The sequence below is a fragment of the Chelmon rostratus genome, chromosome 12 (genome assembly GCF_017976325.1).
Source record: "Chelmon rostratus isolate fCheRos1 chromosome 12, fCheRos1.pri, whole genome shotgun sequence".
NCBI lineage: Eukaryota > Metazoa > Chordata > Actinopteri > Chaetodontiformes > Chaetodontidae > Chelmon > Chelmon rostratus.
Window position 1 is genome coordinate 11,984,271 of NC_055669.1, and position 15,189 is coordinate 11,999,459.

The 15,189-nt window shown below is 41.2% G+C and overlaps 2 protein-coding genes across 2 annotated transcripts; both read left to right on the forward strand.

The window, feature by feature from the left end:
• Nucleotides 1-241: 241 nt before the first annotated feature.
• LOC121614705 (protein FAM102B-like) lies at nt 242-8,558 on the forward strand. Its single transcript, XM_041948716.1, has 11 exons — nt 242-605; nt 2,244-2,364; nt 2,650-2,679; nt 3,396-3,512; nt 3,952-3,998; nt 5,423-5,526; nt 5,688-5,783; nt 5,898-6,105; nt 6,482-6,618; nt 7,229-7,292; nt 7,550-8,558. Exons 1-11 carry the CDS (start codon nt 460-462, stop codon nt 7,590-7,592), a joined length of 1,113 nt encoding a protein of 370 aa, XP_041804650.1. The 5' UTR covers nt 242-459; the 3' UTR covers nt 7,593-8,558.
• Nucleotides 8,559-9,138: 580 nt separating this feature from the next.
• On the forward strand, nt 9,139-14,223 carry prpf38b (pre-mRNA processing factor 38B). The gene is made up of 6 exons (XM_041950006.1): nt 9,139-9,556; nt 10,060-10,128; nt 10,332-10,483; nt 11,040-11,100; nt 12,378-12,613; nt 12,813-14,223. Exons 1-6 carry the CDS (start codon nt 9,347-9,349, stop codon nt 13,477-13,479), a joined length of 1,395 nt encoding a protein of 464 aa, XP_041805940.1. The 5' UTR covers nt 9,139-9,346; the 3' UTR covers nt 13,480-14,223.
• The last annotated feature ends 966 nt before the right edge of the window (nt 14,224-15,189 follow it).

Here is a 15,189-nt window from a genome sequence, read left to right on the forward strand (position 1 = left end):
TTGTTCTACATTTCTTTCTTTTGTCACATGACAGCTGAATGATATTGTCTCCCCACTTCTCATTTACAGTAATTTCCGGTGACGGCAACAATGTCACTTCAGTGCATGAACTCACTGTAGCTTGTGTCGGTGAGTATTTCTCCTTAGACTGGGACTTCTCAGTGAATTTCGGCCAGTAAAATGTGTCCAAGCGGCACGTTCATCCCCTTGGTATTTCTCTTTTTTAATGCAGCTGCAGTGACCAATCAAACGACGGAATTTCCCTCACGTCATGACTGATATTTTTCAGTGGGTGGGAAGCGGATTTGAACTTTGGGATCGAGTCTGCATGCAGACGCAGCGACAGCTGAGGGAGCAACAGTGACAGCAGAGGCCAGGGAAAGTGTACAGCTGTCTGTCAGCTCCACCACCTCAGTCAAGACCTGTTGTGCCTCAGGCTCTCCACGTTTATCGCACACAATGTCGTTCATTCTCATGAAGAAAAAGAGATTTAAATTTAAAGTTGACTTCGACTTGGAGGAACTGTCGTCGGTCCCCTTCGTGAACGGAGTGTTATTCTGCAAAGTTAGACTCCTGGATGGAGGCTTTGCCGAAGAGTCGTCTCGGTAAGAAGTTTTGCTATTTATAGCAACGATTCACTGGTTGTTCGAACTAACCTAGTTTTAATAAACATTTGAGCTTGTTTTTGACCATTGTTAAGCCCCTGTTAAGTTTATGTTGGACACCCGATAAGCATTTGTTGTCTCGGCTTTGCTTTTTATATCAGCAACAGCATTTCATTGCATTTAATGTGTAGTTAACGTTTAGCTGCACCACAGTAGCTAGCTATCAGCTAAGTTAACTAACTAACGTTATACTAGCGACTAGCTAAAGCTAAGCAGGTTGTTGTATATTAACTGAGCGTGGCTAAGAGTTGAAGACTTACTGCGGTGTGTAAGGAGACAGACCAACCCAGGAGGCTGTGATTTAACGTGACTTTGAGAGCCACTGTCGCTCATTAATTCAGCTAAATATAACAGGTTTCTTTCTTAAAAGACGGAAATAAGAGTTTTTCGCTGTTTACACAGTTGAACAAAACGGTTGCTAGGCAACAAGTAATGCAAGGTAACGTAGATTTCGGCTGAAGTATTTCAATCAACGGTTGGTTTTAAATAATAACAATGTAAGATCAGATTTATATTAATGATGATGATAATAATAATCATCATCATTATTCAGAGATTGTATAACAGAGCAGAGACTCCTGATGGCGAAATTTTCTCAGGCTAGCTTGCTCCCTCTTAAATTTGTACACTTATGGTATGTATTCATTGTCTCTGTTGATGACAATGGCAACTAAAAACTAAATTTCCTTCCATTGCAAAGGAGCACACAAGGTTAAGCCGTTCGGGCCTGTGATTGTACCATTTAAATGAGTCACTCTGGAAAAACGGACACAGCATAGCACATGTCAACCGCTAACCGTCACTACTTCGCCATGGCAACTGTTCCGACAAACTACAATGTAAACACTGTATTTTTAGTTGTATCCTGCTCCAACCACACACTTCAGTCTCTTTTTTAAATACAAGCACGTTGACAACCTTTTTATGATGCATGTGGCGTATGATCACTTTTATTTTTATATTATTTCTATTACTGTTATTTTTTAAATAATTCCCAAAAGTTATCAAGCCACAGTTAAAAAAAATTGATTTATTATACCTGTGGTAAAAATACTACCAGTACTCTAAAGCTACCCCCCCATATTGCTGCTGCTGCCATTGATCAGCATTGTCTATTCTGCTTGTACCCTGTGAAATCAAATTTACTAACGTAGCCCAAAATCACAAATCATTAGATTTGCCTCAAAGGGCCATCTTCTCCTAAAAGATCCATATGTTGGGTGCAGTGAGCATCCCATCATAGAGTTTTGGTCACCGTCCATACACAATAACACCATTTGAATATCCTGATGTCAGAGATTGGACTGAAGTGTTCAGAATTAGCAAATGTTTGAGCAAAAGGATGAGTGTCTAATAGGACTTTGTAGCATATAGCCTTAAGGAAGGCCATAAGCTCATGAACAACTTCATCTTTCATCATTCTTGATGGTATGGGGCATGTCTGCCACACACACCTTGTGTTTAATCCATGCAGAGCTCTTGCAGATTTGTGATCAACATCTGCTCCTTCAGTATTCAGTGTGCCTTTGTATTTTTCTTCCATATGAAGTAGTGTTTCTAAATGTGCTTCTCTCACAGGGAGTCAGTCCAAGCCAACTGTGTACGCTGGAAGAAGAGGTTCTCTTTCATGTGTAAGATGAGTGCCAATGCTGGGACAGGTGTACTGGACCCCTGTTTGTGCCGGGTGTCTGTGCGCAAGGTAAGGGACATTCTTTCTGACACCAAGCTCTGTTTTGTTGACACGACAAAAATGCATGGTAGCAGTTTTCCATAGCAGAGTCCAGACAGCTACCTTAGGCTTGAAGGGTGCTAAGAAAACATTGATGTGCATGTGATCAGTAGCACTGTTAATTTGTAACCACAAGTTTTTGGTACAGGCATTGGCCATACTGCGAGGAGGCAAAAATATTTTAATGAAAATAGCTGAGGTAGTCATGGAACATGCAAATGTAACCTCACTCATTTTGTGTTTTTGTCACTTTAGGAATTGAAGGGTGGAAAAACTTTTGCAAAGGTAATACTCCTGTTCTAAAGTCTCTAGACTAACATTTGTTGTAAACATAGCATCTTAAGTGCTACAGATCCATTAGAATAGTCTTATCATTAAGTGTACAGTCAAAGTGCCTGTGGAGGACTTTTCGGTTATGTAAGTCCATTTACTAAGAATGTTTTTCTTTCTGGTTTCCGGCTCCGGTTACTGATTAAAAAATCTGTAAATCCAAACCTACACTAAGTTAACCAATAACAGTACTGATTAGTTCAAGAATTAGGTTAGCTGATTTCTCAAGGATTGAAGGTCCCATCATTTTGGCAATATATTTTTATGTTTGTCTTTGTGGCAAAATATATTTTTGACATATTTTTTCTTTTAATTAGTCCTTTGTATAAAATGTACATATATATATATAGTCAGCTTTTATTTTGTAATTTGTATTTCATTACTCTGCTGCTATTTTTTCCTACTGCTATACCTGCTGCCTGTAACACCCCAATTACCCCAACTGGGGATTAATAAAGTCTTATCTTATCTCTTATCTTATCTTATGTTCCAAAAACCTGAGCTGGGCTTTGTGCTTTATGTACAAATAGATTCTTAATGCTGACACTGTATCAGGGAAAACTGCACCGTCACTGTTTAGTACAATTTGTCTTCAGCAAAATCCAATGTTTAACACTTTAAACTGAGTGTCAAATGGTTCCAACTGGTTGATCTCTTATATCTCTGTGCAGCTGGGCTTTGCTGACTTGAACCTGTCTGAGTTTGCTGGATCTGGCAGCACTACAAGACGGTGTCTCCTAGAGGGATACGACACCAAGAACACCAGACAGGACAACTCAATTCTGAAGGTTTGGCCTTAGCAGTTGAATGCTTTGTTCTTACATGTCTATTAATTATAATGTATTTAGCAAAGTATAGATAAGCCTACAACCTATTCTTGCTATTCTAAAGCGAGTCAAAAGTTCTTGAATTCATTGCACAGGAGTAGACACTCTTCTATTTGAAAGGTTGGTTTTATGGAATAGATGAAAGGTTGAATGTCCTGACAGTTGATGCAGCACATGTCTGAGCTTGTGATCTATAAACTGCCTGAGCCATGGGAATGTAATTTAAATACACTGTTTCTTCCTGGGGCACACATCTACAATGAGGTTACATTTCACACAGTATTACTCTAAACCTTAGTTAACAGCAACGCTATGAAAATGACAGTCTTTTTCTGCCTTACATGTGCAGCTGATGGTCAGCTTAAAACTGATGTTTCTATTCTTCTCCTTCCTGTTACAGGTTGTCATCACCACACAGCTTATGTCTGGAGACCCGTGTTTTAAAAAGTAAGATCTTATTTTGACCATATTCATCTGTTACATTTTTATTACTCATCATTTAAGTCTGAAAATCAATCCAGTTTGAAACTTGTAACTTGACTTTTACCTTTATTTAACTACAAATTGTTGTAGTTGTGGTTGCAAAGACAGTCTGTAACCTGAAGTGAGAAGTTTGCATCTAACCACAGAGGAAAGGCTTCACGTCACGTCCTGTTTGTCATCAATCTGAAAAAGCACTCTTTTGTCTGATACTTCAGACACCCACGGAGTTTAAAGTTATGAAGTTCTATTTTGTAGCTGAAATCTTATCACATTCTTATCTGACAGCTGATAACACTTCACCCAGACATTATTCTGCCCAGCCTCAATGAGCAACAGCTGATATGTGATCAACTCAGCCCAGAGGTTGTGTTTTCCCTTTTGTTGAGAGCTCTGTGTAGAGCTGTTTGTCACGAAGGACGTGATGTAACATCACACTCCTGGCAAGGCCTGCAACATGTGCAAACAGCCGGCTTTCTTCAACCAACACCAAGTCTCCCCCCGTATTCTCCAACGCCCTGTTAGTGTAATGATACACTGCTGCCTAGGAGATGTCTGAAGTGTAAACCCAATGATGGCCTAGGCATTCAACCCACGCAGTGTTACTCATTGAGTGTGGAGGAATTACAACAAAAGAGATGACGCTCGTTTTTTTTTTTCACTGTCTGTCACTCTGTGTCTGCCTCTCTGCCCTCATTCCTGTCTTCAATATTGCATCTCAGCAGCAGAGAAGTGGGGTTTCCTGTGTTAATGTCTGCTAAACCCAGATGTGCAGTAATGTAATGTCATTCTGTTTTGAGAGACTTATTACTTTGCCAGTTTTAACTAAAGATACTTTGATGTTTTCTTGCTGGTGTGTTTAAATATCTAAAGTATAGCCATTACACATTACAGTATTTTCACATTCAGCATAAAACTACATTTTAGTTGCAGGATTTCTCTGTAAAACAATATTACTTACAGTTCTATTTGCATGAATCCATTTAATAAGTCTGTGAAGGAGCAGAGGTAAGAATCTGCCAGACTCTAATGACGTGTATAGTCTGAAAAAAACAAAAACCATCCCGGTGTTCCTGCAGTTCTACACTCATCACCCTTTGGACTGTGACGCAGACGAATATGCTGATTTTGATATGGCAGTAAACAATACTTTGTTATTTGGTTGGTTTATAGAAAAATGAGTCAGTCCCAGGGTAGCAGCGTGCTACTGTGTCTTTTTCTATCATACCATCACAAGTTGTCCAAAAATGTCAACCCTACACATAGAGGCTTCGATCAGGTTAGAGTCACATTTTTAATGTGTAAACATAGTCAGCGTTGATAAAGCAGTTGAAGGAGCTCTTTTTCATCCACATCCCATCTAGCAGCACTCTGGCTTGTGTTCCCTTTAGGCCCCCATCCACAGCCATGACTCTGGGGATCCCACAGGCAGAGGCAGAGTGTCTCTGCGAGGACAGAAAGGGAGGGAACATGCACATATCCCATTCACTCACTGGTACGTAGTGTACAGGCTTTTCCACAAGCCTGTGCTTAAAAAGCGTCAAAGAAACTAAAACTGTGAATCCTCTTGGGTTTTAACCTGAAGAATAAGTTCTAGCTGTACAAACGAACTAAATGTTTTGCTTCCCCTTATGTGTGTGTTGTGCTTTCATATAGAGACTCCAGGAAAGTCAGTATCAGTCCCAGAGGAGCTGGTAGTGTATGGTCACTCTAGAACACCCAGCTATGCAAGTCAGCAGTCAAAAATCTCAGGTACCAAACACAGAGACACGTATTTATTCCCCCCCAAACAAAGCAACATTATGACCACAGTCACACAAATCTCAAGCGTAACCTCAGTGTTTGTTTTTCTCTCCTGTCCTGTAGGTTACAGCTCGAATTACTCCAGTTTAACAGATCTCAGCCATCGGCGGAGTGCGTCAGGAGGGTCAGCCTCAACAGGCATCGGCAGCATCCTGGAACCCAGTGATCACCAGGGGGAGAGAGGAGAGAGGGAGAGCAGGACCACTCCCCCATTTTCTGCAACCTGTCACCCTGCACCTGAACACCCCTCTACCCCTGCTAAAGGTCCAAGGTAATACAAAGTTACCCAGGGTCTGAAATTGACACTCACGCATGATTGCAATCATGTATATAATACAAAATAATTACATTTTATATTTGTTTTTCTTTGTTTATTGGCTGGCTATGATTTGTACTACTTTATAATGACCACAAAATGACAAAACATTACAATTAAGTTATATGAAAATATATACCTTTCCTGTTAACATATTTTCTATGCTGGTTTTGACCTGTTGTGCATATTGACCTTGTTATAAACAAACTTGAGAATCAGACTAATCTTTCCCTGGTTCACTAAATATCTTGTCTTATGCCTTTTGCCTTTATATCCTTTCCCTTGAAAAACATTTGCATAATATTCCACACTGTTTTTGTTTCTCTATTAGACATCCAGTGAAGCAGAACTCAGTGGAGAACCAGCTGAAGAGAGTTGATGCCACCAGGGTGGATGCTGACGACATAATCGAGAAAATCTTGCAGAGCCAGGATTTCAGTCACGGCTTCTTGGACTCCAGCGCAGAGGGTGTGTACACCTAATCCGTAACTTAGTGGACTTATGAAAGACGACCTGGAAAGTTGCCTACCATCTTGCTGATGGGATCAAATTACTTAGAGGTGTTGCAATGCAACAACGCAACATCTTTAATCACTTCCTTCAAATGCTGAATGATAGTTAGAGATTTATGATGACGAATCATAAACTGGCCGTCATTTGGACCATACTTACATACTTACGAGCCTAAATATTAATGTTTATTTGGTTAATGATTACAGAGTCTTGGTTACATATCATTTATATGAATATCTCAAAGGAAGTTAACTTTACTGATAGCTGCAGCAGACATTGTGGCGGCCACGTACAAACTCTTGTCCTTAACCAAAGGCTGAGTGTAAAGGACGCCATTTATTATGTTCAGAAATGGTGACACTCCATATTCATTGAGACTAATGTTATACACATTTTTATGCATCTTTTGATGCTATCAACTACTTCCCTGGATGCTGCCTTTGTTCAGCTGCCTTGTCAGCAACTGCCATTTATTTTTAGTGTGAGCCATTTTCAAACCCTGACTGATTGGCACTGTACTTATTTCTTTGTGTGTATGTGTGTGTGTTTGTGTGTCTTGCTGCAGAGGAAGGGCTCAGCTTGTTTGTTGGTCCTGGTGGGAGTACAGCCTTGGGAAGCCAGCACACGAGGTGGGTGTGATTATGTAACTATGGATTGTTTGATGCCACACCAGGCATTTACTACCAATATAAACTCATTACAAATATTCTGAATGGGAATTCTAATGCATTTCACATGACTGATCATCACTTTGTTTGTTTCTGCCGTGTACACTTTCAATTTCAACACACAGCATTAGTTCCTCACATAAAACAATGCAGCACAGGCAGATCTGATAACTACCCTAATTTCCTGTCATATAACACATTGTGGCATTCTCTTTCAGAGTCGCAGCTGGAGCCTTTGAGCAGGTGGTGATGAAGCGCTAGGCTTTGGGAACCATGTGCCTGTCATAAAGGGTGCCGTATTACACTGATGCGGGGGACACAAGACTTACCATTAGAAGTTGCTCCGGTCTCACTCCAGGAGATTTAATTTCTCCCACGCAATCCCTCTGCGTCTGACCTACAGTGTCTGTTGTGCAGAAGAGTCCCCTAGTGGTCAAGAAATGGAAATGAAGGCCACATTTTTGGAACATTCTGGTGGCTGTGATAAATGGTGTACTGACATTTCTGTTGGTCTTATGCTCTATTAAAACTGTAAAACTACTACTGTAATATGCACATGTTCAGCTATCTTGGTGACATTTGAGCTATTGAGGGGATTCCATGTTATTTAAAATAGTATGTTAAAGTATTTAACATGTTTTTACTTTGTAAATTTTGTTTTACCATTTTACTTGTACCATAAGTGGAAGACATAAGTGAGGGGACTGGGTCCATTCCTTGAAGTCCCATTTATTTAAACTAATAGAAAACTGACAATGTGGAATTTACAGTGGCTGCAGCACCATGGTGTGTCAGTAGCTCTAGCCCATTACAGACAAACACCTCTGTTCACCTGGTTGTGAAGGAGGATGACTGCATTTAAAAGACCATGAAGTCTTTGTGATTGGTGCCTTCGGTATGATATCTCTTTTTGTGTGTGTGTGTGTGTGTGTGTGTGTGTGCGTGTGTGTGTGTGTGTGTGTATGACTGCTGTCTGTCAAAAGGAATGAGTTTATTTTTACCACCAATTTTGTAAATGTGCCAGTATGTATATTTGCTGCCACTTAAGAAGTCATATCTGTATTATGTGAACTATGAATGTGTTAAAAGTCAACTGTGTAAAGCCCATGATATTTTTAAGATATCTATATCTTATTCTTAAGATGACAGAATGCTGATGTTGTATTCAAGTCCAACTAAAAAGTAAATTTTTAAAAAGCGCTCTCTGGGTAACTCCAACCACTTTTTCTGCTACATTTCACCTGTATTTTTGCCAAACTTGTGGAGGAAATACACACTGGGTAAAAGGAAATTTAGCCAGAATTAAAATAAAGAGAAAAAAGAAAAACAAAAAACAAAAACAAGGGCGAATAAACTATTCAGATAAGTTACGACCCTGTATAATCGGCCATAATTAAAAGTCTGAAAAAATAGTAGGTAAAAGAGGAATTTGATCATTGAAGTGACAAATGAATGAAGCGGCGATTTGAAATTGAAAATTGAGATTTAAATATGAAAGCGGCACACCGAAGTAACACTGACACTAAGTTCGACAATTCTATTTCCGGTTTAGGCATAACAAACATTTCAAAGTAAAAAGCTACTGAGTTAATTTATATGAAATGCTCAAATTTAGAGTTTCAGTTAAAGTGCACCATAAAAGACATGTTTACCAGCTATGCATTATCTGTCTAGAAGCCTTAGATGTATTTGTTGACGAAATCCTAAAATACAGTGGTTGGTGAGTGAGTACATGCTTTTATTTTCAATACGAAACATTCACCGTGTTGACGTATGTACGTTTACAGCAGCAGTTCACACTGCACCACTAACGTTACAGTTCCGGTTCCACCTCGCAACAGCACTTTAGCTAAAACGACGGCGGGAAGTTGATATCTTTAATTTAACCACAAATCAGCAACAACCTAACGGACGAAATTGTTAACGGTCGACATTTCACTATTTAATATTGATGGATCTGTAATCGGAAGTACGATAACTCTAAAGAAAGCATAGCGGCGTGGGATTGAGCTAACATGGCTAACGTCGGAAACCAGCTACCAACACAGGCCGTTAGCAAGCCTGCGCCTGGAAAACATGGAAATGTATTGCCCCTGTGGGGCAACGAAAAGACTATGAACCTCAACCCAATGATTCTCACGAATGTGCTGTCTTCGCCCTATTTCAAAGTTCAGCTTTATGAACTAAAGACTTACCACGAAGTTGTTGACGAGATCTACTTCAAGGTAACATTAGCAAAAGCTAAACCGCATGCTAGTTAGATAACCACTGTCCAGCCAAGCTAGCGTTACTGTGATGGCAATGTACTGCAGACGGCAAAACTAGCATCGTTTACTTGCAGCTATGTATACTACCTACCTAACGACTAAGATAAATCGAGTGAGGTGGCGTTAGTGGGCTAGAGTTATAAACAGAATCGTTTAACGTTACGTCTGATTTACTCACTGTTTATTAGTTGGTGTAAATCTCTGTAATTTTGCTATAGGACTGGTCAGAACTTTAAATGATTGGGGCTATTCAGGATTGTTATGGCTGCTAGTTAAGCTAGTTAAGTTGTTCATTTAGATGGGGGCAAAAGCCACGGTCGTTTCAGCATTTCTCAATAAAGCCTCTAATGTAAGTTATCATTTAGATGGAGAGAACAGGTGTGTCTGTGTCTGTGTGTGTGTGTTTGTGTGTGTGTGTGTGTGTGTGTCTAAACTAAACACTTCTCTCTGGTTGGCTCCAGGTAACTCACGTTGAACCTTGGGAAAAAGGAAGCAGAAAGACCGCAGGCCAGACTGGAATGTGCGGAGGGGTAAGTGAGAAGTACGTGCTTTTTATATTCCCCATCCCCCGTATTTCCCATTCTGTTTAAATCACTTAATATAACAAATGCGACAAATCTACGATTCATTGTACTTCAGTCCTTGAGTATTGCAGTCAAAGAGTTACTTGTTACCAACAGGTTAACTGTGTTGGGCAATGATGTGCGTTACAATATGTCTTGATCCGTTTTAGGTGCGTGGCGTTGGGACTGGTGGTATTGTGTCTACTGCCTTCTGTCTTCTATACAAACTGTTTACTCTCAAGCTGACTCGCAAACAGCTGATGGGTCTGATCACTCACACAGACTCCCCATACATCAGAGCACTTGGCTTCATGTACATAAGGTATGTTTATTTGTGTGAGATTGCCACATTTGACCTGCATTATTCATCTGTGTATAGTATGGTATAGTATAGTAGAAGTTTTTTCAGACTTGCAAAGATTCTGTGTATTATTACATAATTTGCATGTTTCGGTGACAAGATCATTTTGATTGCAGAGTTACTGGCCTTGTACAGAAGGAAGCTGTTTCATTCTTTAGGGCGACATTTTATTAGGAATATAATTTTAAGGCAAGTCCACTATATGTGACAGAAGTGTCAAAGCGAGTTAATAAATGATAGTAGATTTTGTAATTACTAGTATACTACGAAAGTGCTTCTGATAAGTATAAGGGGGATTTAATTGGAATGTTTTTGTTGCATCTCTGAATTTGCACTCAGATCCTGAAAAGTTTAATTTCAACCATATCACATATTATCCTCACATGTGTGGAAAATCAGTGCATGAAATATCACTGGAATGGGCCCATATGAACATGATTGCAATGAATTCAACACTGCAACATGATTTTCTGACTCAAATGCTCACATTGTGCTCTTGTGGTCTGTTCTGTCTCAGATACACTCAGCCCCCAGCAGATTTGATAGATTGGTACGACGGCTTCCTGGATGATGAGGAGGTATGTCACCTCGGGTAATAATTTGATGTTTCTTCCTCTACATTAAATACTCAGTCGCACAACAGATGTTAAAAGCTGTCAGTTTCCCCCCTTGTGATGTTCATAGCTGATTTTTCACCTTTGCCTTCATTTGGCTTAATTGTTCCCAGTTTTGTCCTCTAAGCCTGATTTAGATAGGTTACTTGATCACTGCTCTGCTGCTGATTTTTTTCTTTTTTATCAGGGTAAGTACCATATATGATGCTGAGTAAATCTTTCACTCAATGTAATATTAAGGCATGCCCTTTGTTTTTGACAAGCTTTTATCAGGACTTGTTGCACAAAACTGAATTTGGGATAAACAGCAATTGGAGCATTCATGGGGATTCACATTCAAACAGACACATACAAATGATGTAACACATGCCAACTGTTGCATAAACTGTTTTCTTCATATTTAATTAAAATGTAATTTGATCCCAAGCTGTGCAACCAGGCCTCCTTTTGATGTTCTGTTGTCTTATATTTGAATTGATCATATGAAATCCTACCCAACTGGTTAATTCCCCTGTTTTTTTCTTTAGATGCCCATTGTGCAGCAGGTGAATTGGATATTGTATCTCAGCACTGTTGGTTTGCGTGTGTGAGTGCAAAGCAGCTGTTCTCTACCATATAAAGTTAACAACTCTTCAACTGGTGTGCACTTAGCTACCTGCTCCAATCTGTGATTACACTGTGAGCGATTTTTATGCTCCTACAACCACTCAAGAGTTCATTGTGCCTTCGGGAGACTGAGGAAGGAAGCCATAGCTTCTCTGTCTTTGTCCCTTTGGCTCAGCGAGAATGTGACTCAGTGTTTTCAGATGTTGCTCTCCCTCCTTTCATTTCTGCTCTGTCAACAGTAGATGCAATCACTTTTTAAGGACGCTGTTTTAAACAGCCGATGTGAAGGAAAAGGGAGTAGTTTTTACAATTATAATACCATTTGCCTGATTATTAAAGCTCACATTGTAAATGCAGACTCCAGACACTGCCAGTTAGCTTAGATGAGGCAAACTTTTTGTGATATTTAAAGTTTTGTGTCCTCTATTTAGAATGATCAAAGTAAAGCCAGACACATTTGATTGAGAGATATGAGAGATTAAGCTAGATGAACAGAGGTGAAGGTTCAGTACTTGGTCATCACAAATTGCTTTTTGATTTGAGGCAAGATTGAAAAAGCGATCAGATTTACCAGCGTCCTGCCAGTTTGCGCTAATTGACTTTTTCTACGGCTCCTTACCGCTGTTTGATTCTAGGAGCTCGATGTGAAGGCAGGAGGTGGTTGCGTGATGACCGTTGGAGAAATGCTCCGCTCCTTCCTGACCAAGCTGGAGTGGTTCTCCACTCTGTTCCCTCGTATCCCGGTGCCTGTGCAGAAGATCATTGACCAGCAGATGAAGGCCAGGCCTCGGAAGGTTGTTCAGAAGGAGACGCAGGAGGAGGAAGCTGCGTGCGCAGAGCAAGGGGGGAAAGGGGAACGCCGCCGCTCCAGGTAACAGGAAATGAATCAAAATGATTGATGTTCATTTATTTTTTGTGGTTGGTTGTGCATTTGTTTGATTTTGTTCCAATGGAGCAAATTGTCCATTTGGAAACCAATACTGTTGAATTGTAATTATTCTGAATTTATTAGACCAACAAGTGTAATAACAAGTGTAATTGCTTGAAGCTAATGGTAGCTTTCTCGCCAGGACCCCAAGACGGACGCCGAGCCCCCGGAGATCACCCAAACGGTCAAGGAGCAGAAGCCACCACCGGGAGAGAGACCGCCACGGCCCCAGCTTTGACCGAGAGCTGGAGAGGGAGCGTGACCGCCAGAGGAAGGAGAGGGAGGGCAGGGATCGGGATAGGGACCGTGGGGACCGAGGGGACAGGGAGAGACGACGGTCCCGCAGCGCAGACAGGAACCGAGAGCGTAGAAGAAGTCGCAGCGGCAGCCGGGACCGAAAGAGCGAACGTAGAGACAAAGACAGAGACGGCGGGGATGACAGGAGCAAGAGGAAGGACAGGGAGCACCATAAAGATAGAGGCGCCGAGAGGGAGAGGTCCAGGGATAAAAAGAGCAGGGGAGAGACTGATGACAGGAGGCATAAAGACGACAGGGAGAGGCACAGAGAGGAGAGGAAGGCAAAAAGGTCGAGCCGGAGTCGAAGCAGGGAGAGGAAGCACAAAAGTGGGGCAGAAGAGAAGAGCAGGAGAAGAGAGCGCAGCCACAGCAGAGATAGAGACCGGGAGAGAGATGGAGAGCAGCGTTCTCACAAACGTAGTCGTAGCAAAGAGAGGAGCCATCATCAGAGAGAGTCCAGTAACGACCATAGTAAACATAGTGAACGCAGAAGGAGTCATAGCACTGAGTAAATGTCGCCTCCAGCAATATTACTTCTCCTCCCGTTTTTCTTCCTTTTCCTGCCAGTTGTCTGGTCTGTCAGTTAAGCTAAAGAGAAGGAATGTCAGCACATTGGACATCTGGAGTTGTTGTCTTTGGCCAATGTGATGTTGCTTTATGTTTTATGTTTTTCTGCCTTTTTTCACTCCCCATAGACCATTGTTAGTCTTCACTTGAAATTTCAAAAGTGGTGAAAATGGCATTTTAATTTTCTATGGTTCGTTTTTTCGCCCCAGGTGTGGGTTTGTACATAATGTTTCGGAGGCTGTCTACACACGATAAGTGGTCTGAGTTGCATGGGTTGCTTAGCTCAAAACAATCTTTGATAATTCATGTGATTTATAAAGAATAACTGTTTCAGGCTGTATAAAAGCCCAAAGTTATTTTTTAAAATTTGACTAACATTACAGCACGTATGTGTGGGATTTCTTCATTTTAAGCTTCTTAGTCAGCTCTGTTCTGATTAAACGTGCTTAGAAGGGTCACAAGTGAACGGTTGAAGTTCAGATTTCAGCGCAGCGGCAATGTGGATCAACAGTGGCTCAAGCCAACATGAAGCAATTCTGTCCACGGTCGCGTGTAGACAGCCTGAGAATGCTTTGAATCTGGAAAGGACAGTCTGCACAGGGTAATTTTTAATCACACACACTGAGCCCTGCTTGTGCTGTTTGGATTACTGCTCTGTTGCATTTCGTTTTCTAATAAAACACTTTGACAAACAACTAGTGTTCTTGGTTTTGAAAGAAAGCGGCATGCAGATCTCACACAAGCTTACTTTAGACATGAAGGATGTAACAAACATGCAAACAATATTTTTGATAGTTTAATTAGAACAAGTCTGAAAATAATTTCCATATTAAATACACACTTCGAAATGGCAAGAAGTAAAATACTCTGGACATGTGAAACACTTCCTGATATATTACCTTTACAATGACTAATACATAATTTACAAACGTGGATAAAATGTTAAAAGCAGGAGGAATAAAGCCCCAGAAATAAACTCTACAACCTCAACCAACAGCAGACAGAAGATGTGCCTCAATGAAGCATAGACGAGGAACTTAAACATGTTTGGGACAAAGGCTCATTTGGAAGACATCTGCGCCTGTGTCACAGTTTGCCAAACAAATAACGGTGCAGCTGATGATAAGTTAACAGAATGTAAATGTCAGAGCGACCCCAGCTAATCCCATGTTCTTCCAGATCGAAAGTTGTGTATGATGAGTAACAGCGAACTTATTTCCTACACGTCAAAAGCGCTGCCGCTTCACAACAGCAGAGCCGGATCGGGGGATGTGAGCCTCGACTGTTCTCCTACTGTCCCGTCTGCAGACACACGGGCTCGGACTCTGGTCCGCTGGTGGTCGGGCTCTTGGCCGACACGGAGAAACAGTAGGTCGAGTTGGGGCTCAGGTCGGTGACAATGATGCTCTCGCCGTACACCGTGAGCTCCTGAGGCTCACCGGGGCCCCCTTGCTGCGTAATGACCAGGCTGTAGTGGGAAGCGGTGTCCACTGCAGACCACTCGGCGACAATCACCGCTGCCATCGCTTGTGTGACATCCAGTACGGGAGCCGAGAGGCTTCCTGCTGGTGGAAAAGTGAGTCATTCGTGTGGTTTGGTTCCTCGATGGTTTAACATTTGCTTGTTCAATAAATAAGGAATGTACGTACGGAAGC